Source organism: Botryllus schlosseri, chromosome 13, assembly GCF_051294905.1.
Source record: "Botryllus schlosseri isolate E-star chromosome 13, Bs_hap1, whole genome shotgun sequence".
Taxonomy (NCBI): domain Eukaryota; kingdom Metazoa; phylum Chordata; class Ascidiacea; order Stolidobranchia; family Styelidae; genus Botryllus; species Botryllus schlosseri.
The window spans coordinates 14886290-14909576 of NC_137248.1; the positions used below are offsets into that span (position 1 = coordinate 14886290).

Here is a 23287-nt window from a genome sequence, read left to right on the forward strand (position 1 = left end):
ATATTTAGTGACTCTTTGCTGTGAGCTTGACCCGCAATCACACAACATCACGAGCGATATACGTAGTCAGCGAATGATGCTTATTCAACCAATCAATGATATTGATATCGTTTTCTGATTTTCTGAAAAATCGAGCGGGCGTATGGGGTCAATCTCGACTTCATATCTTTACTGTATCATTAAAACCAAATCCGTGCGATTAAGGTGTTGGCTACTGCTATATAACTTGTTGTTTATGGTATCGGTAGCAAGTATAGAAACCCGTTTTACACTCTGTTCAATATCAATGTAGCAATGCTCAGATTCCGAACACATTGTCCGGTCTGACTAAGACCATTAAGGCGTAAGCTTATATTTCCTGGTAAGTCCTCGTCGAAATTGTTGGCAAAACGACGAATGTATGGATTTTATGAGATTATTATATCCTTTGATAACCGCGGTTGATACATTTAGTGACGTTTAAAACGCCAATATGTACTTCTGCAATGCGACATTATGTGGCCCGACTCTTCGCTAGGTATCGTGTACAATAATATAGGCTATCACTTCATTGAAAGATAGAGTTGGAATTAGCAATATGACGTCACGAGGTTCACGTTCGTGTTCACACAGAACCTTTCAAAAAGGTTCGCGTTCACACGAACCCGAACCTTTCAGAGGCTCACACCATCCCTACCCAACAACTATAATGCCTTATGACTTGAATGATGTAACAGTGCTTTCAAATAGGTATATGGTATTTGATTGTAGTGGTCTTCTGTCTATGCTATTTGTGGCTTTTTAGGTTTAATCCAACCAGGCAAGTTCTTACAGACAAAAAGATTTTCTCCATATCTTACAAATTTCTCATTAGTGAGTGTTGTTTCGTGTGTTTACAAATTGTGCTGCTACTATAGTACCGTATGTCCGTATACTTCAAAGTTTGTTGTTGTTGCCATTGTTACAATGTGAATGTCATGGTTTGTGATTTTAATTGTTGCATCATACTTTGCCTTTTTGGTTTTGCTTTTAAATCTGTTTAAATCCCTTTGGTGTGCCGTTAACTCTTGAAAAGTGGCACCCGAAAATTCGAATGCAAGAAATAATATATTACAATGGATGTTGTATTGAAAGCTATATTCTTACTGTTCGTGGAACTAGCTCTTCACAGGTTATACCAGTGCTGATGTGTTCCTGTGGTATTACTGGTGTTGTACCACGTTGCCGCACATTTTGCTCTATGCCTAATCATACAAAAAAATCTTCTTGGTAGAAAAAAGATAGGCCCAATCCAGCACCTGGCTGAAACCTTGACATGGTGTGCTGGCTTATTACTAATGTCAGCCGACTGCTTTCTGGATTTATTTTTATATGGTCTATTTGGCGTGCAGTTGCCTTGGTATACTATTATGTCATGCTACATCCCATAATTCTTCTAAATAGGTGGGTCTCAACACGCACTATAGTTCACTTGAGTCACTTGTTTTCAAATATGACAATTAGTACTTTGGCATGGCATTATAATTATGTAATATAGTTACAGTTTTATCATGATGTACAGACAATGTACTACCGGAACAGTGCATACGAGGTGTACAGCAATAAAAGCTTCGTTCAACATTAGTAAGGGGGGTCTGGGGGGCGCAGCCCCCCAGAAGTTGCGGTAATGTAGATAAGGGGGGCCCCCCCGGAAGTTTCGCCTAGGGCCCCCCTAATCGTAAGGCCACCACTGTATGTATGTGTAATTGTATATTGTGTATTCACGTATTAGTGTATCTGTGCGTTTGTGTCTGCATGTCTACATGCTCATGTGCCCTAAATTAATGTGTCGCATGCTCAACTGTCGATTAGCCTCGTGTCGAATGCTCCAATGTCGGTCAACCACTTTGGCATCACCAAAGTACACATCTGAATTCGCTGCCGGCAAGGTGTAATGGTTCTGGTTGACGAGCTAGCATATTTGTCTATTTCTGATATCGAAGGCAAGTGTCGCCAGAAACATTTTCGATTCTCTGAACAAGCTCAGTCATTTCAGATCTACTGGTAACGACGTACAAGAACTGCGCATGACTCTACGTGATACCCGATTAAGAAAGTAAGCACTAAGCAGCCTAGATCCAGCACGGTGTGGTGTGTACACTGTCGGCTGTGAAGCTTCTGATGTTCTGTTTTGCCAGGTATGAAGAGTTTGTAATGCCGTTGGTCGCTGAATTCGTCGGAATGCTAATTTTCACATTCATGCACTCGATGGCCGCGCAGTCGATCGACGTCGTTGCATCTGCCATTACCGATGGTTTTTTCGTGGCTATCATGGTCGTTACAATCGGCCATATTAGGTACCTTGTCATTTCCATTTTATTTTCTCCCGCAATCCATCGTCAACCATGTCATCATCACGCAAAAGGTGGCATACGCAAATAGAACCTAGCTCAGAGTTACATAGCGGTTGTAAATCACACGTGCATTCGTGCATAGTATGCACTGCATACCTTCCTACGACCCTACGCGCAAGCATTAATTGGATTGAAATGTCATGTTTGATTTGTACCGTGGTGTAAGTCTTACGTAGGTTCTGGTCTCGTACATCACCGGTGTAGATTCACACCCGGTGTGTCGAGGGTGGTACATTGGTGTGAATACACACCTTTTCGCCGAGAGTGTAGTACAAACAATCTAGCTCCTACCGTTTTAGTGTGTTTGCGTTATTCGTGCGGCTTGTCGACTACAATAGTGATTTACAACAGGCCGATGCCTTTATTTCAATTCCGTATCTGTCGACTTGTAGCAAGGCTCACTTCTAGGCTGGGAAGCACCGTTATGAAGAATGCATTGTTGTCTGAAGCAACAAATCTCGCAGGCGTACAGGATCTATCATGAATTGACATGTTTATTGTATCATAAAAACCAAATCCGTCAAAGTGGTGTGTTGGCTACTGCATAGGGTTACCATATGTCCTCATGTAGGAGGATTTGTCCTCCTTTTTCAGTTTATGAAAATGTCCTCCGAGGACGCCTAAATGTCCTCCTTTTTGGCAGTTCGTCCTCCTTTACAGTTTTTACAGCTAGGATAACGGACAGATTGGAGCGAAAATGGGCATAAATGACGCTAAATAGTAAATACGGACGTTCGAAATGGCAATACAGGGTCCTATCGAAAGTGATACCTGTTCATTATTTAAGTTAACTAACAGGTTTTACAGCGAGATCGGCTTTTTTCAGTCTTGATCAACTAACTTTTCTGAATTGGTAAATGTGTCCTTCTTTCCCAATTCCAAAATATGGTAACCCTGCCACTGCATAACCTAACTTTGAGGTGATATCTGTAGCAAATATAGAAATTTCACTCTGATCAACAATAACGTAGCAATAGTCCTAAGAATACATTGACCTGGCGAAGCTAGATCGTTAAGGCGTGAACCTTTCTCTGTTCCTTTTAAAGTGCTCTGCTAAAGAACTGGCAAAGCGACGGAATATATGGATTTTATGTAAAAAATATAGCATATGACTGTTTCAGTTAATACATTTGGTGATGGTGAAAAAGTCAGATACAATACTTATGTTACTCGAATGCTTTAATAATGTGACCTGAGTGGTCGCTATAGGTATCGTGTGCAATGTGCATCGATGTACACTTGTACAGCTTTACGGAAATGTGGAGTTGGAATTAGCATTGCGACGTCACGTGACGCTAGGTCCGTGTTCTCGCTCGTTTTCACATAGAACCAGAACTTTTCACGGACTCGCACCGTCCCAAAAATCATAATATACTACTCACGATTTCAGTACGGATGGTAAACCTGCTGGGGTGTTCTGCTGTCGACAATTAAAACTTGTTATGCGCAAGACATTTCACAAGAAAACAGTGATGGCACAGAACACCACAAGAGGGAGAGAGAGAGAGATAGAGAGAGAACGAGAGAGAGAGCGAGAGAGCGAGAGAGAGAGAGTGACTATTCTTTTTCGCCTGCATCATCGAGATGCCAGTTTTTTAGTATTTGGTCTGACCCGGCCGGGATCGAACAAACGACCTACCGAAGCCACGATCCCATAGCCTACCGAAGCCGGTCGCATTACCATTAGGCTACACTATCTCGCTCGGTAACCACAAGGATTGTCCCCTGTCCTAGATGTTCCCCAATACCCATAGTAACATGGGTATTTGGTTCCAGGTGGGCCATTGCGAATGGTTGAACACCCGTGCTATATACATTTGGAGCAAAGTTAAGTTTTTCGTTAATTCGTTGGTACCCAACAAAATCATAGCACCTCGAAATGATGCGGATTGAGGACCAATGAGATACAGTTTTGGTTGAGCGTCGTACTTTTTGATCGTGTCCCCGACCGAGTCAGACTCAAGCACAAATCTGGTATTCGATCAGGCATATTATTGTGACAGAACTCGACCTCGCTCGAATGTCTGGACATGTTGTCTCTCATTGTTTATGACGTCATACACTGCCTTGCAGCGGAGCACATGTGAATGCTGCCGTCACAATCGCAGTCACACTTGCTGGTGGGCTGCGTCCAACATTGGCTCCGCTTTACATACTGGTACAACTCGCGGGATCATTGGCCGGCGCGGCTCTCGCCATGGTGAGTCCTCATATTAGCACGCATGCTGACGGACATGGTTTATTTGGTGTCTCCTTTTTATTCAAGGAATATATATTTGAGGACATCAAACGCATTTTCCTGAAATGAAAGATTGAGACAGGTTTCTCCGAAATAGTATCGGCTGCAGTTTGAATGTTCTCATGGCGACCTAACACTATACCGCTCTCTTAGCGGAATAGAACGTCGCTCAGAGTTATACCGAGTATAAATCAAACACAACGTTTTAATCCAAATCGAGTACGAAGGAACGTAAAGACGCATGGGGGCATTGGAACTTGAAATGTATACGCGCATACACGTATGATTTTAAACAATGCTTTAACCATGTATCAATCACAAATGTCTCTTCTGCGAAGTAACCAAGAGAACCAAACTAGCGATTTAATATATACAGAGAAAGAAAAACGCCGATTAATAATGATGATTGGCGCAAGTGAGCTGTTCTTCCGAAGAAGATTGCTTGACTCATTGCTCATTGCTTCCAACCAGTGGTTCTTGACCTTTTTTCTTCCAGCGCCCCCTTTCAGAAATTCAAGAATCCAGCGCCCCCCACATACTTTAAAGATTGTACTAAAAGTATGGGATAAGGTCGAAGTCCGGTCGGTCTTTTCTGGTTTGGATTTAACTATTTGAAATATTTCACGCTGGTATCGTGCCCGATAACCACTCGACTAATAAACGTTATAATCGTTTTATGTAGCCTACAATATCATGATCAAATTAAGGTTATTGTAACAACAACCATCTGATGCCGGCTCGGGTTCGTATACCGTCTGGTTCGAACCCAATGTATAGTCTACACATGGCGTCTACACCTCTGACAATGTCGAGACGGGGAGGTTGATAGTATTGGTCTCTGTTTCATTGCTATGTACGACTAGTGAATCAACTGAAAAAGTGGTTTAGACCTGTGCTAATACTGGATTTATTTTGCTAAAATTGAGGCAATATTGCACCGAGTTATTAACAAGAAAATGCATTTAGGCTACTCTGAACAGAGCAACCCATATTGTATAACCCACATGCGGGGTTGTGCATCAGAACGCTAATACAAAATCATCCATTATAGTACGATTAGGAAGTTATATTGTATCTCACTAACGCAGGGATATAGTACCAGTTTATCATTTTGGTCAAAAAGCCTCAGAGGGCTCTCCCTGAAGTGGTACCGTGCGATTTCGAATCATTGTGCGCGCCAAGATACAATGACTAGTTCGAAACATGTCGACGAAAAACCGTATTTCGTGTGACCGAAGTGTGCTCAAGGCGAATTTACGATAAAAAGAAGGCGCATGATGCTCGTTATCTTCATTCTACATCAGTGTCTCTTAAACTTTTCTGCCACAGCGTATTTTTTACAGATCCCTGAACTTAAACACCCCTGCACTATCAAGACTGCAAAAAATATGAAAAGCAATACTTGGGAGCTGCATTGGATTCGGCATATCATAATACACAGCTTAGTGCAGTGGTTCCCAACCTTTTTCGTCTCGTGCCCCCCTTAGCCGATATTTGAGCTAAAATCCCCCCCCCCTATGAAAAAGTTGCCCGTGACCGTGAAAATATGCTTTTTAACGCACAACCATTTGTTAACTGAGCAACTGATGGCCAAACATATTCAGATATGTCCTACTAAACTTTGGTAAAGTACGGTCAAATTTGACCTGTTTTTGACCGGTCGGGTAGCCGCTGACGAAAAATAAATCACCAAGTCCGCTTGCTATAGACTTGAGTTAAATCGATGAATTTGGTACGGTATATTTTTCACTCATAGCTCATAGCTCACTTTAGCTCATATGTTGGCTTAAAAAGTTAAACAATTTCACTAGCGGCCTTGTGCTGAATTCGGCTTGACGTTTTCCTGCTTAGTAGCAATTTGGTCGAGAGGCTGTCGTGGACCCAATGAAATCGTCTCGTGAGCCCCACTTTAGCAGGGAGTGTAATATCTACGGAAGGCATTTAAACATACACCTAGATTGAAATCCGCCAAAGAATCATACAATTGTAAACAACTAATTTCTACTTAACAGTTCTATACCATAAAAATCTAAAAACCTTGTAAACCCAGTGTATCTTCCGATATAATGCCAAAGCCAGATTTCCCCTAAAAATATTAAGCCGGATTCCCCCCTAAAAATTTCAAGGGGTGAATTTTCCCCGGTTGGGAATCACTGGCTTAATACAATTAGGAAATTCTACAAAACGAAATTTATTCACAATTCAAAAATAGGAGGAATGTCTTTAATGACTGCTTTGGGCTTTGTGTGAGTTAGCCAACTGAGCTATGTCAGGCTCAATACTAGATAAACATAGTCTCAGATCACCTCTTCTAGATATTTGCAATCTATTTCTTTGCTTCGTCAGTAGATGAAATACTGAACTGAAGCCTTTCTCTACCAGATATGACGACGGAAATGCTAACAGCAATTGCTTGGTTATATCCCAAAGACCAGGATATTCAACTTGTTTACTAGGCCAGAAATCTTCATACCCAATCTGCTAAAACAACACTTCACTCTCAAAGTCATTTTTCAAGTCAATAAGTTCTTCAGCTACACTAGCATCACAATTGTTTACTTCAGATTTGAATGGATTTATTACCCGTTCTGGTATCTTTAGCTCTTTTAGATCTTTAAATCTGATCATCAAATCTTTTTTTAGTGATTGCAAATGACACGAATAGCAGTCTAAGTCGGGCTCTGTCACATGTGAATCATCGATTTGGTTTTCTTGCAAGGCTTTCAATTTAGAAAATTGAGTCAAATCATGCCTCAGTAAACAAGTCCGGTAAAAATCCAATTTGCTAATGAATGCCATAACTTTTCCATTTGCTTTGATGAGACACATCTTGGTACCTTGCAATTTCCTGTTGACCTCATTTAACTTGCTGAAAATTTCGGACAAATACGCGACGTCTGCCCTTCTGCTCTTCAAATCGGGGCTAGCTGTCTGATCCAACATTTTAAGGTTGATGAAATCGATAACAGAATCGAAAACGTCACAGAAGTGTTCGAGACATCTGCCTATTGAGAGCCACCGGACTTCTGTATAAAGCAAGAGCCGCTCAAATTCTTCGTCATTGTCATGACAAAGTTTGCGAAATGTGCGGTCATTCAATGAATGAGCTTTGATCTTGTTCACTGCACTAACAAAAGAGAAAATTGCGTTGTTTGAATTCACTACAGAGTTTATTTTCAACGTCATTTGTCGTCACGGATAGCATGGAGGAGGAAAAAAAAGGGGGCGCAGACTAGATGACCTCATGGGGCCGTATCGCAACTCCGTCGTCAAAGCATCTCGATGGTGCAGGCGAAAAAGAATATCATATCTCTCTCTCTCTCTTGTCATTTCGTCTATTCGGGAAGACACAGTGCTATTACTCAATGGAATATAACTTTGTAACATCTTTTTGATAGCTCATCATGGTACTGATGATTTCTTTAACAGCTGGTATAATGAGACGCTCACCAATGGTGTGCGATAATCCACATTTTGCAATGAGCTTTGATATTTTGTAAGATGCAATAAGTCCTTGCTCGACTTCATTTCTGGATGACTTTAATAGACACCCATCAGTAAGACGTTTATCAAATTTTGCTTTCAGAATCCGAAAATATCCGATATCCTCGTTGGCTTTTTCTGGATGCATAGTCTTCAAATGATCCATCATTCTGGAAAGCTTCATACCTTTATTCGTAAACGTTTTCTCGTATATTAAACACATCGGTAATTGTTCATTGTCCACAAATGGAATTACACCATATTTTAGGTATTCCTTCGAGTATTGAGTGATTGACGGCATTTCCGCTTTTGAATACTCATCTCAGGTTTGGTAATTACTAGTTAAATCAACTGAGACTGAGCTAACAGTGATAAATATAAGTAAATGCTACAGTTTATATACTAACTTTCAATTGGTAATGACGAAGAAATACGCCAACGTATGAAAAATATTTCTGCATTTCAAGTTTCCAGTAGTTTACCATTAGCTCCACTGACGTATAGCCTATAACAGGCAACTAACGTTGTGTATAAAGCAACTGAGCTCAACATAAGACCAGACACTGCAGATTATGAAGGAACTGGAAAGATGATTATGCCAGGCAAGACGAGATAAAGATCAAATTACTAGTAGGCCGTGACACAGTTACACTTCAATAACAGTAGCTTGATTGTACCGAATTGACCCGCGGTCAGCAATATATGGACTCATTTCAACTACATAAGCAATTTGCAGTGTAGAAATGCCATATTACTTTCTCAGTCTTTCCGCCCCCCTTAGCGCCCCCTCAGCCTTTCCGCCCCCCTTAGCGCCCCCTGAGTCTTTCCGCCCCCCATATCGCCCCTGATAGTTTCCGCCACCCTGAAATCTCGCAGCGCCCCTGGGGGGCGCTGGCGGCAAGGTTAAGAACCAATGAAATATACGAACTACCCATCTAAAATTGTGAACAGCAAACCCTGAGAAATAGTATTGCAGTGAAAAGTTGAAATCCAGGCAGTGTGCTCGGCTTTGTGTATGAATCGATTCACCAGGAGCGCTAAACGAATTAAAGACAGCAGTCTTCGACACACAGCGGCACAGTCATGACGTGAGAATTACCCTGCTCATGAGCAATGGCATGATTGGTTCTACTGTCATGGTCAGTGGTCACGTGTTACGGCTATTTATCAGCTATGAAGCAGATAGGTCGCTTCAAAGTCTCACATGCTTGCCTGCATGCCCTGATTTAAGTAGTTGTGAATTATTTTTCAAAATTACGAAAAGATTCGCGGCAAACCTGAGAATTTGTGGCGGCTCACTAATGTGCCGCAGCACACAGTTTCGGACTCACTGCGTGAACCAGTTCGGTGAAATATTCAATTGATATCCCGAGAAGACTGTTTTCTGAAGTAGGTTCTCTTTTCGTGTCCAACTTTTGGGTGTGAATACTCTCTCCTTTCGTTCACAGTGCTGCACTACCTTTGAATTATTCTGTAGCTTAGGGGAGGCAAATCGCTCGCGACTCTGCGCGCATAATCGCAACGTTTTAATATCGCTCAAATGCATTTGCATTTTCCCATCTTGCCGAGAGGGTTACCCTGATTTCAAACCAATGCATTATATAACATATTAACAATATGCTGGCGTATAGTATAGCGTTGTTTCCTGCTTTACGGAAAATTCGACATTCAAGCGAGTGCGGCTATACAGGACGGAATGTGACAAGTTGAACTCTCAAATTATAGATGCCAACGGGACAGTGGCTCCCAACTCGTTCTTTGGTCGACCCATTAAAAAAGACATTCCAATCACTTCACATACAACAGTAATGCTGTGATTCTCAACCTTTTCGACATCGCGGAACCCTCTCAAAGCGAAAAACAGTTCGCACCACATATATAGCACTTCTAGTAGCTTGGGTAGCGAGTATAGCGTGGTGGTACGTTGTACCGTTGTAATACAAATGGGTAACGCGTTCGATTCCAACAGATCTCGACTCCTGAATCCGGTCCAAATTGTAGGAAATATATCTAGGCTCCGCTTCGCCATCCGATCTGCATTACAAAACGTTTGGAGCTAAAATGGTCTGTGCTATAAGGTGACATCTCAGGAATCATAATAAGCATTGAAGGGTTGCCATCGCCATGGACCCAAAAATAAGGACAGTCGAAAAATTTGATTAGCAATAAAAATTTTTTTTTATACATACTCTGTGTGAGTTGAAATAGCGGTTTTTCCTATGGCCACCAGGTCAATGCCACAATTGCAGATATTTCAATGTGCGAAACGCTCGCCATTCAAGCTTCGTTTGATACCCTTGAATTCTCTAACTCATAATAATCGTCACGAATAACGTTTTTACGCTTGCTCATTCTAACTAATATGATTTAGCCTTACTAGTAGCTAAAACTATATGTGTATTTGATAATTTAGATAAATTTATTTGTAATTTATAGTTTCACTACACACTTTGGTGTTCCTGATTTCTGTTAGACGTCGCCATCACATCTTCTCGCGGCAATCCTGAGCAGTTCAATCAGCACACTAGTGTATCGTGGCACACCGGTTGACAACCACTGCACTAATGGGATAGCTGTGCTGTGCTCCCTTGTTATCATTGAGTTTTTTTTTAATCAGTGCGTGCTTTGCATGCCGACTTGAAATTCCAGCCGCTTTCGCTGTGTAAATTACAATGTAGGCCTTAACGAGGCGATGAACCCAATTTCACGAAGTCAAGTTGTTGTAAATGGGATCAGATTGTGAATCGCAAATTTTGAAACTGTGGGATACACTTTGCACATGAAAGCCAACAAGTGGATATTCGCATAACAGTAGCTGTATGTTAAATTCGATAGGCATATCACTCAATGTGCGTTACTATCCGCGCCATGATTTTCAAAGGTTATATTGGTCCAACTGTAATCTCACGCGAACCTAAAATCAATTGAATAGAAATACTAGTACAGCAATGAGCAACTTCTTGGTCTTGAGTTTATTTTCCTTATTTTACAAACTAAGCAAAACTTGGGAAATCGTACCCGAAGCTCAATGAAATTGTCATGCCACTGCTATTCCCTTTTCCATCAACATATATTATTGTGAGAGTAGATTTTCAACAAGGTAACTTCTGAAGACAAGTCAGTGTAGTGTCTTGAATATTCAATATGACATGCGACTGGCTCTTTCCATCACCAGCAGTTAGGACATTCTCATAGCTAAAACAAGCTCAACTATCGGACCAACTGTATTTATGATATCATATTATTGTAACTATACTGGATGCTATATAAATAAGTTAGTTAATTAAGTCACGTTTCATAATTTTTAAAAAAGGTTGAAAAAATAGGGGGCTATTGATTTTTCGTAATCTTCCAAAGGTGCACATCGAAAAAAAACAGTTGGGAACCCCTGGTTCAAAGCAATATATAAAACGTGTTTTATTCAGGAGTGCTTCAAAACATGATTAGCTTCAAATACATAGGCCTATGCACCCGCATTTATTTGAAGAAAACGTTATATTTCCAGGTCGCGTACGGACGCCCCACTGGATCCTTCGAAATGGGAGCGGATTATAGCGTAGGACAAGCGATTTTGACGGAGATCATGTTGTCTATTTTGCTCGTATTTGCTGTCCTGCAATCTGCTGTGGATTTGGGAAGCCCTGTCGCTGCGTTTGCCATAGGATTGTCGATCGTCATCGACATTTTCGTGGGGTTGGTTCTAGATAATTTATCCCACTGCAGAGCTAGACTAATGCAGAGTGCAGACGGTTTCTGGCGCGAGGTTGCGTCGTCTGCAGCACTTTTACTAGTGCAGCCAATGACATTTTCTGCTACAGCGCAGGATGGATCAGTTTCGAACTTCGGGTTGATGAACAGTGAACAGCAGTAAGCGCATTTAATGATCTTTGAAAATCTTTCACAGGGCTAAAGTGTCGGGGGCGTGCATGAATCCATCTCTCAGTTTCGGTCCAGCCGTTGTCGCTGGACAATGGGCCGATTATTGGGTGTACTGGGCAGGACCAGTCGCAGGAGCGCTTATCGCCCTGGTAATACACAAGTAAGTAGTTGCCTACACTATTTGCATTAGCCTATATCAGTGGTAAGTTTCATGCCGGTACGCCCAATTTATTAGAATTTTATACCGCAACTCCAAAATGGAAGAAGTCGGATGGTCGTGTAGATTAATTACAGAAATGAAACATCAAATTTTAAATTTAATCAGAAGTCTGGAACGCATTTTTCAGCATAGTTTCGTAAATATAGTTCACTTTTGGCGTACGTCCCGCTGGTGTACGTGTTGTACGAAACTATTCCAACGTGAGTCCGTCAGGCCATTGCTGTGTCGCCAATATGTGGATCTGACCTGGGCAAAGTGCGACCCGCGGAGCTATTCTCAGTGGCCCGCGTAAAGTTGCTTGAAATTCAAAACATAAACCTACTTTTTAATGTTGCTACGTGGTCAAAAACCATAGGCTGTTTAAACTCAACCGAAAATTCGTTTACTTTCAAGCCTATGCACTGTTCAGTGTTCATTAATATGCCGACATTACGCAGTTTACGCAGCCAGGTCGCTATTTTTGACTTTGAGAAGTATAATTTAAGTCGGTGTTATGACAAAAAGACGAAGACATCTACTCGGTCAGAAGAACTGTAAGCTTCGTTCAACAACAAGGCTATTTCGCCAAGCTGCGCAGTGCTCGGAAGGCAGTAACCAAGACAATAAGCTTTGTAGTCCCAAAAACATTTTAATGTCTTGATAGAAAAACGCGGATAGGGATTTAAAGAGAGTTTAAAATACATCACGTTTAACATTGTTTCGAAATATCACGACATATAAATATTATTATTGGTAATTACCTGTCACTTTCTTAATCCCTTATATCAATACATCCACTGTGCAGCATTTATTAGATAACCGCGTATTTCATTGCTTTCAATTTAAAAATATAAAGGTATTACGCTTGAGAATACAACTAAAATTTTTCACTCGGCCCGCCAACGTATATTCTGCTTCTCATTTGGTCCGCGGAGGAAAATAATTGTCCACCCCTGATGTAGATGATACTTTTGTCATATTCAGAAATTAGTCGGAATGTGACTAAATCCTCGCACGTATAAATTCGCTTCACCCTACCCTGTGAATTACAATTGAAGAAAAACGCAACAAGGAATTGTCATTTTTAGACGTTTTAGTCCACTGGTTCTTACACTTTTTTCTCTCGGCGACCCCTTTCGGATATTTTCATGGTTTGGCGCCTCCCGTATTTTAAATGCTATATACCAACGACGATGCGGGATTTGTCCAAGTCCGGTCGATGTTTTCGGGTTTGGACTTGACTATTGAAATTATTTCGCGCTTGAATCGCTCCCCATGACCACCAGATTAATTACCGATCTAATAATTATATGTATACTATTTTTGGGATCAAATCAAGGTTCTTTAGCAACTGTTAGGTCATACCTATCGGGTTTGAGTCCATTGTACACACTCCTTACGAGCGAGATAGTGTAATGTTGATGCGTCAGGCTTCTTGATCGGTAGGTCGTGGGCTCAATCCCCGGCCAGGTCAGACCAAAGACTCAAAAACAAGTATCTGCCGATCTGCGCTCAGCATCCACGGATAGCATGAAGGAGAAAAAACGGGGTGCAGACAAGATGACCTTGCCGTAGTATCGCATCTCCATTGTCAAAGCATCTGGATCAGTGGTTCCCAACCTTTTTCGGTGGCAGGGCCAAATTTAGAATTTCAGAGTACGGACGGGGCCGCACGTATATCAAGGTAATCAAAGGAACCCAAAATAGTCACCAATATATGAAAATTGGCATTTTTCCGATCATTCGCTTGACGCCATTGGCCATTGTGTTGCCGCGCTCCCGTTGTTCAGAACAATCAACCTTTACTGGCTATTTCGGAGTAGTTTTATTGCCCTGGCGAGATTTCAATTCGTAGTTTTTGAATCAGTGCGACATTTGCTTTCGATAAACACCGACATATCAAATTATTCGGACGCTTGGGTCGCGAGCTCTAGGACTACCAATTATGTTGCTTCTTGCCGGCTTAGCAGTACGCATCTCGGCGTATTCAATCGTGAGTCACTTGTTGCACATCCATCCGTAAATTAGTTATCAATACCCAGGGCCGTAACAGCACTTCGTCAGCCCCCCCAAAAAAAACGTTTCTCTTGGGCCCCCCATAGGGTGATAAACAGAAGTTCGAAGCCCCCAGACCCCCTCAGGCTAGATGCCTGTTCACCGCTATTTATCATCTAAATTGGGTGTCCGGTTTAGGCAGCTTCTCTCGACTAATCGCGCGAAGCTCGAAAAATTTCTATAATTCATGATTGAATCGGTCAATATAATCGGGAATTGCATATATATTGGTATCAATTTTTATCCTCTCTCTGCTCACGTAATCAGATTGATCGGTTGAGCCGAGTGAGTTGTGTTTGAAAAGGTAGGACCACTCAATAATAATTAAACATCTTCGGGCGTATACCCGTTGGCAGGATCGAAACAGCACTTCGTCAGGCCCCCCAAAAGACTTGAGTCTTGAGCTCCCATAGGGTGATGAACCGACCCCCCGTGCCGTTGTTCGCTTCTGCCACAAAATCAGAATCCCCGTTTAGTGAGCCAGCGTGGAGTGCGAAAATTTTCGATAATTCAAAATAAAATAGGTCATAAAGATCGGGAATTGCATAGATATTGCTATCAATTACTTGTCCTCTCTGCTCACGTAATCAGATTTACAGGTAGAGCTGAGTGAGGTGTCTTGGAAACTGTAGGGCCCGTAAATAATAATTAAACATATTCGGACGGGCGGACCCGATGGTACGACTTCGTTACATGATGTTATTTGTTATTTCGTGACCCCCAGTCTGCTATATCAAGAAATATAGAATTGCCCAAACATACTAAACTAAAAGATGCACACGATTTCAAATTGGTAGTTCTTCACTGGCATATAATTCTTCCCTGCGGGATGGCAGCCTATTTGTCTCGTGACGTTCAGATGGCAAGACAGGAACATTCGGCGCCAGTCATTTAGGCGCCTATGGTCAATTATACCTATATGGATTTTGAATATACATAACGAAGTTTTCGGTCAGCGTAAGGGCAGTCCTTTTCGGCCAAGGTTTTCTTGCTGCCGATCGTTTTGGCACACTTCTTGGAGTCGCATGTTACATGGCCTAAAAATTTATATGTCTTCGTGCGTCGTGGCGCGGTAATGGCCAACGCTGATATGCCCACTTCTATAAATCTTGCGTATTTTATCTTGCTCGAAGATTACCCAATAATTAAGGTATTTGGAAACTTGAAATCGCGCGCAGCGCGAAAAATCTTTGAAAAGTTTCATAAAATACTCTATAATTTATGCTAATTCACTAAATAATTTTGGGCCTCCTTCGAGCTCGCTCCCCCCTGGTGTGCGGCAGTTACGGTCCTGTCAATACCTATATCTATATAGGCGCCGACTTTTATTTTTTTACAAGGTGGCGAAGTCTTGTGACGTCATAATTGTCCCATATCGATGACGTCATCGTCGCACGAAAATGCACTTTACTACATGCCGCTGGTGTACGTGGAGCGTTAAACCATTCGTGCGACGTTTTATCATCGGCCCTGCACTCATTAATATCAAACCGTGCAGTCGGGTTATTAAATCGAATCTTAAAACGGTACGATCATTCGAAAGTGTAACTGCGGCCTGCGCTACCAGTCCGTCCGACGGAATGCATCGAAGAATCAGCAGTTGCATCAATGTTATTCACACGCAATGCGCACTGGCCTTGCAATTAACACACGACAACTCTCGAACACATCAAACAGACAATAATGATGATTACAAACGCGAAATCGCGCAGCCAATCAGTGATTGCGTCTTGAGGTTTCTTGCTTCGCGTTGACCAACTCGCAACGCCGCAATTGTTTGCTGATTAAAACAGCGACTTGGGCGGCATTGGCGCATTTCCTGAGTTACGTTCGCGAAGCATTTCGGGAGTACATTGGTCAATTCATAAATTCAATCTGCATATCGACGACCGTCAACACATAGGCTACTAATTGAATTACGTGTTGACGGCTGCACAAATTCCCTTCTACGACCACGGGTTGGCCACCCCTGGGTCAGAATTAATTCCACTTCCGGGCGAATGCCGCGATCTTATCAATAGAAATCCAATGTCTATCTAATCCTAATGCCTACTAGTTAAATATTCTATATTGTTGTTTTCGATACGAGTACATCCAGCAATCAAGTTTATCGGAATGTAGAAGTTTCCTGTTCAAACGAATCGAATAAAATCAGAATTTGTGCAACCCATAATCTTGTGATGCATCAATATTTGACAATGGCATGGCATGGCCTACTGCACGTCAATAATGAAAGGAACATATGGATGATGGCAAATGAGAAAGCGTATATTCTAATCAGTGTCTAACAAGAAATAGGGATGATGGCAAATGAGAAAGCGGGTATTCTAATCAGTGTCTCCTTGAATGGGTTTCGAGTCTGACATCGTAATGAGTAGCTTTCTTGGCGACAATTGTGTTCTCATTATATCGGATCTTAAGCTGTATTGCTGCATTTCCCGATTAAGGCCACTGGCAAAGCCTAGTTAGAGATACGAATCTGCACAGAAATGAATTCTGATTTGCAGGTACACACTAACACACCACCCTCCAATTTCGTGCTGCGATTACTTAAGACTATCATGAAGCTATAGCTAGCTCATGAATGCCGCTCGGAACCCTGATAACACAATTATTGTATTGCAACTGAGTATTAGAGTTAGAATGATCATTTCGAAATGACGGGGTTTCGCGTTTCAAAGAGGGAAGTTCGACCCCCGAAACCCCGTGGCTATGCGCCTGGCACACGCGCGTATCGAAATCGAAGACGTCTCTAACGAGGTCGCATCGATTCGCCTGATTACTAATTGCTGGTCACAAATCACTTTGCCGCCACTTCGTAAATATGATCACGAGGTGGCTGCGCCACCTCGTAACCTCGTGAGTCGGCGCCTATAGGTACTGTCCGTTCACTGGAAAGTTAGGGCACATGGCATTGAAACAGCAGTGACGTAATCTTAGCAGTCTACTCACAACTTTCCTGCAACCCTAATTGAAAACTCCAGACTCCAAGCCAAGCAAGAGTATTTTATAAATATAATATTATTTCGTAAATCGAGTTCTCAATATTTTTGTGGAGGCTGCAAGAAGGCTTACTGGGGGCCGCATGCAGCCCTCAGGGCCGCGGTTGGGAATCACTGATCTGGATGGTGCAGGCGAAAACGAATACCCCCTTCTTTCTCTATCCGGTGACGTTGTATTTTGTAGCTCTTGAAAACAAGGATATTTATTAAATCATTCTGGTCAGACAGCTTCAAATCATAACTACTGTACAAATGGCTCTCAGTCTCAAAATCGGTATAGGAGCACGCTTCCAGATTTTGAGAGGTAGTGTGCTGCAATACATCATACCTAGTTGAAAACATTTTCGGGGAAACCTCTATCTAGTGCAGGGGTCTCAAACTCAAATGAGCACATTTACTAGTTTTTGATGACGTTGCGGACCACGGAATCAATAATTGGGGTATTCAATTTATAAAACCCAAGTAGAGCTCATTTGACGAGACCTTGCAGACTGGCATTCCAGAAACGTCATGAAAAAGTAATTTGCTATTGTACTAATTGGCGCTTGGCAAGACAAAAATCACATTTCAAAATATTTGAATGAAATTGTGTTTGTACTAGGCATCAGTGTTGGGATGACTCGAGTCATGACTTGACTCGAGTCACTTTTTCGTACGACTTGACTTGACTCGACTTGACTCGGCATATCAGAAATGTGGATTGACTCGTGACTCGGAGCAAAACTCACGAGTCAATTTCAAGTCATCAAGTAATCACGGTGTCGATAAAATTCCCTGTATCTTGCATATGTTCGGATTGTTCGCGAAACGCTGGTGTAACCCGTGAGAGCGACCAATCATTCAATGATCGTGCGTTTTACTGAGACTCCATTGATCGCAAACGAGGTGATCGAAGCTTACAGTCTACGTTGTCGTAAACTATATAGTATAGTAAAGTAATTCAATAGCAAAATGTCAATTTCTGTTCTGTGTTCTTAACTTAACCAAACGTCTTGTTTCATTGAAATTTAATTCGAAAATAGTTTATATAATCCTCAACCATTGGCGCAGGCTCGAATTGTATCATATCAATTTGCAAAAGGGCAATCGATTGCATCTTATCAATTCGTTTCTCTATTCTCTATTTTGGTTGGTAACTATAAACTGAGGCTGTGCAATTACTTGCGTAGCTCATTAGTTCTACTTATATGTGAGCGATACAGCGCCTTACTTGCGTGTATATTTACCTCTATATTCGTTCATCGGTTCAAAATCAATGACTGTATTTCAGACAGCTAGCAAAATACAATGACGTAATAACGCCTCATACCTCGAAAAGGCAATTTGACTCGAATTGTGACTTGACTCGTGACTTGACTTGACTTGACTCGACTTGACTCGAGTCACCTCCAAAAATCGACTGACTTGACTTGACTCGAGTCACCTTCGAAAATCGATTGACTTGACGTGACTCGAGTCAAATTGTGCAATGACTCGAAATGACTCGTGACTCGAAGGTAGTGACTTGATCCCAACACTGCTAGGCATAATTTGTCCAAATAATGACTTATAGACACCATGCAAGAGGAGAAATGTACCATGACAGCGTCAAAACGGTCGCGGTATAATATTGCAGCTACTGGACATTTCAAGTGCCACAATTATAGGTAGAATATTTTAAAATGTACCGAAAGTTGCTCAGATATCAGAGCATTGGAGCAGTGCAGCCTAATCCAGGTTTCTGGTATAGTCCTAGTCAGTAGGCCATTGCTCATGTCATTGCCAAAGTCAAATTAAATCAGCGCCAGATTTGCCTTCGCACAATGAAACAGATCAATAACAACTTGAATATAAAATTATTGTGCCATAGTAATAGCAGTGTTTCTTAACCTTTTTAGCCATCATACCCCCTGTACTTCGAATAAGATTTCCTGTACCCCCCTGTCCATTTTTAAACACAATTTCTGATAGTACGGTTGTTCTTATAATGAAATCAAAATGCGTATCCACATGAAATCGCGCGAAGCGCGAAGAATATTTTTCATTTGAATAAATTGGCCCAGAAAATATTCCACTTCTTATTGCTTTGAAAAATAATTTCAAGCTAGCATATAGGCCTAATAAAACAGTGCGTATCGTACCCCCTGATGTGGTGATTCGTATCCCGAAGGGTTCCACGGACTCCTGGTTAAGAACCCTTGGAATAAAATATGACCAATCGCCGAACAATCCTTTGCTGTTGGTACACGAATCTCGAATCACGAATCATCAACCGGTCATGTTTTATCATCATGCACAAGAAATGTGACATAATAGCTGATCGCCCACCGTAGCATTTGAAAGTGTGATTATAGTTAGGGATGGTGCGAACCTCTGGAAGGTTTTGAAAGGTTCTCTGTGAACGCGAACCTCATGACGTCACGTGACGTCATATTGCTAATTCCAACCCTACATTTTAGTGAAGTGATAGCCTCCCTATAAAAATGTACACGATACCTAGCAACGACTCGAGCTAGATATTGCCGCAATGCTAAAGTAGCCTACATACATATTGACGTTATAAAAGGTCTCAAAATGTATCAAATGGGGCAATCAAAGGATATAATCATCCCATAAAAACAATATCTATATTCCGTCGCATTGCCAACAATTTCGACGAAGACTTGCAAGGGAATAATAAGCTTACGCCTTAACTGGCTATAGGCCAGACCGGGCAATGTATTCGGCGTCTGGGTATTGCTACGTTGATATTGAGCAGAATGTAAAACGGGTTTCAATGCTTGCTACCGATATCACCCCATTAACAAGTTATACAGTAGTATAGCCAACACCCCAATCACGCGGATTTGGTCTTTATGATACAATAAACATATCAAATCATCAGGGACAAAAATAAACTACGTCTTTTCCTTTCCGACACGCCTGTTTGATTTTGTACATTAGATATCGATGCATTCTTTATATAAATGGATAGGTTGAATAAGCATCATTCACTGACTACATGTGGTGTATTTCGTTCTTGATGTTGTGTGATTGCGGGTCAAGCTCATAGCAGAGAATCACTAAATATTCACAAACGGAAAGCTGAATATTTCGAGCAAACTTTTGTAACAAAGCAAGTAAACTTTTTGAGGATGCCAAGGTGCATGCTCGTTTGGTGTTGATTTTTTATGCTGTCAGCGTCACGGGTAGAGTGGTTTGCAGTTGAAATGCAATAAATTTCATACAAAGATGTTATAATGAAGTGAAAATTGTAATATGTAAAAAAGTGTGTAGAACCTACCAAGGTTCGTTTGTGAACGTGAACCTCTCAATTTTCGAGGATCACACACAGAACGCGAACGCGAAACTCCCGTTTACACCATCTCTAATGAGGGTGATTAAGTTTGATGAGTTTTCGGGTTTTTGAAGTAGTTTTAGAGTGAACTTCAAGTTCTCAAATGTAGAAAAGATATCTGGCCGTGGAATATATTGTTGAATACTTTAAAATCCAAAATGCAGTCACGGGCCGCGTGTTGCAGACCCCTGATCTAGTGTGATCGCATTGTGTTAAGGAATATTTTGCTAAGAGTGCACGCATGAAGCGTAAATAACATGTTTTATATGAAGCATAGTAATAACTGCATTCGCGAAAACACTAAAGATATGGTTCGTATATTTCACGCAACGTGCGACAAAAATTTTGGACATGCGATGAATTTTGTTTGAAATGGAGGAACGAATGAATTTCGCAACGAGATCCCCAGCATATATAGAACTATAAAACTTCATATCTGTGGGACAACTGCTACACCGTCTGTACAGTAATGCCACTTTTCATGGTGACATGGTTAAGAACCATTGTTTTAGTTGAAAAACATGATACCAGTAAATTGAGAACACATATTTTCATCGCCATCTCATTCGTGTAAGCGGTGTCTTATAAGAGTCTATGAGTGGGGCGTGATACAAGTCGGTAGCTACGGAATACAAATAAAGAATATCGCCAAGGTGTAAATGACCCATGACCATATAGTGGTCGATAAACACCATGAATACAACAAACAAACATACATAGTTACATACATATGTTTTCAGTAAACTGATATTCACAGGCCAACACCTTCGTTGGAATTCATTCAGCTTTGACGCAGAAAAATCAACCTCATTGGTACCCTGGTGCATAGAACTTTAATGATATGTTTGAGTAACAAACTGAGTTTGGAGCTTGAAAACATCCGCAAAATCGTACTTGATAACGGTTACCGCGAACACGTCATCAACCGCTGCATCGAGAGGAAATTAACGCAATTCCACGAAAAATAAGTCAAGAGAGCCAACCGAACAAAACCAAAGATGCTGATATCCATCTACCAGCATCTTACTAGATTTATCAGAACATGCGAAAGCCTCACCCTTGATTTTTTCCCAGAAGCTTGATTCGGAAATGGCAAAAGCCATAAATTATGCCATTGTCAACATATGTTGAATAATCCTGTTTGCTCGAAAAATTATCGGGACGACAGATATTTTCTGGTCGGGAGAGGTCGCTCCAACTTTCATTTAGGTGTCAAGGAGTCGACTTTTATGAAAATAATCCAACCAAGCCTGTGTCTACAGGAGGAGTTCGTGTATCAGCTAAAATGGTAAATTGAGCTTAACCCCACACTTCGCCCCGATTATTCGTAACTTCATGCCGGTGACGTCATATTTTGTGATACGATTGTTGATATACAATATTCATTCCAATCCTTTACCAGTTACTGACGATTAACCCTGACGAGTGTCCGCCGAGAATATTCGGGTTCGTTTCAACACGAAAATATCTTCTATCAAAAACACAGCTTGAAATCAAGGTTCAAATGTATTATTGAGTTACATCGTAATTTTATTTGAAGTTAATTTTTAAAATTTGAAGGTTCAGCGGTCCGCATCATTTGTTTTGAAGTGTAACCGCTCTGTGAGTTCACAATGGTGGAGAACCGCTGGCCTATATACTTTATCCTTACCTGTTGATAGCTAAGCCGAATGTGCCAAATGTGTTGAACGCAGAAAGAATATTTCACTGACCTGCATCGATGAACAACGTTTGTAAAAAAAGGGGAGGTGTAGGGTTAATGGCGATGTCCTCTCAATAGGTTTCTGCTGGCAAGTCGCAGGAATAGATTCCTCACCGGCGACTTTGGAATCACCGCAAAACCACGAGATGAAAATGAAAGAAGTGAAAGACTTCCGCCTTGAATGTAAATACGTGCAACCGGGGCGTACGTTTTCGTAGGCCCCCGGGGCGACGTTTGTCAAATATGTGTCGTCATTATCGATTTGCATCTATATATCGAACTAGAGCAGTGTTTCTTAACCTTTTTAGTGCTCGTGCCCCTGAAGTCATGAAATATTTCTCGTACCCATATTTTCTGCGTGTCTCGCTTATCTTGTTGGTTATTGTACGCAACATCGTGATTTTGGATATGTGAACCCATCCCCCTGAAAATTGCGCGAAGAAAGTATTTTCTTTAAAAGCATCAATTATTACATACATATTAACTGTTTGTGTTTGCACTGGTGCTGTGCGACCCTAAATTCTACTCTTTGCGAGCATACTTAAGGACAGGGGTTCTTAAAGTGCGGGGTGCGGACATAAATTGGGGTCGCCACCGCACAAGAGCGATCTTTTAATATTCATCCAATATTTGTGGAATTTCTTGCAACAAAACATTTCTTCGCGCTTCTTGCGTTCCACTAAAAGTTAGTATGTGTCTAACGTAACAGTGTTGGGTAGTATAGCCAAAAAGGAGATGTAGAAAGGTGGTTACGATGATAATTATTGCGTGATCATGACGATGTGCCGAACCTTGTATTAAACAAAATTGTTTGGCGTTATCATAAAATTTTAGCAAGTCGAATTTTAGGCACTCTTCAGCGCCCACTAGCGGATTTATATATTAGTTTTGGTACATTGTCTGTCAATATGATGTCACACTATCAAAGCCTTGCCTATCGACCCGAGGTGGTCACGATCGGATCAGGATCCGCTATAATGTTGCATTGGTGCATTTATGTAGTTGTGTGTTGTAATCAAGACCGAATCATCATATTTTCA

The 23287-nt window shown here is 41.4% G+C and overlaps 4 protein-coding genes across 6 annotated transcripts in view; 3 read left to right on the forward strand and 1 right to left on the reverse strand.

Moving 5' to 3' along the window:
* Positions 1 to 23287, forward strand: part of LOC145453226 (uncharacterized) — a 555138-nt gene that overhangs the window by 455525 nt on the left and 76326 nt on the right. The window lies entirely within an intron of this gene.
* Positions 1 to 23287, reverse strand: part of LOC145453237 (uncharacterized) — a 348886-nt gene that overhangs the window by 291619 nt on the left and 33980 nt on the right. The gene's annotated exons all lie outside the window — the stretch shown is intronic.
* Positions 1 to 23287, forward strand: part of LOC145453228 (uncharacterized) — a 378716-nt gene that overhangs the window by 162562 nt on the left and 192867 nt on the right. The window lies entirely within an intron of this gene.
* LOC145454042 (aquaporin-8-like) lies at positions 1739 to 22932 on the forward strand. The gene is made up of 6 exons (XM_080332022.1): positions 1739 to 2074; positions 2157 to 2315; positions 4446 to 4572; positions 11600 to 11787; positions 11999 to 12133; positions 22326 to 22932. The coding sequence occupies exons 1-6, from the start codon at positions 2046 to 2048 to the stop codon at positions 22426 to 22428; spliced, it is 741 nt and encodes a 246-aa protein (XP_080188148.1). The 5' UTR covers positions 1739 to 2045; the 3' UTR covers positions 22429 to 22932.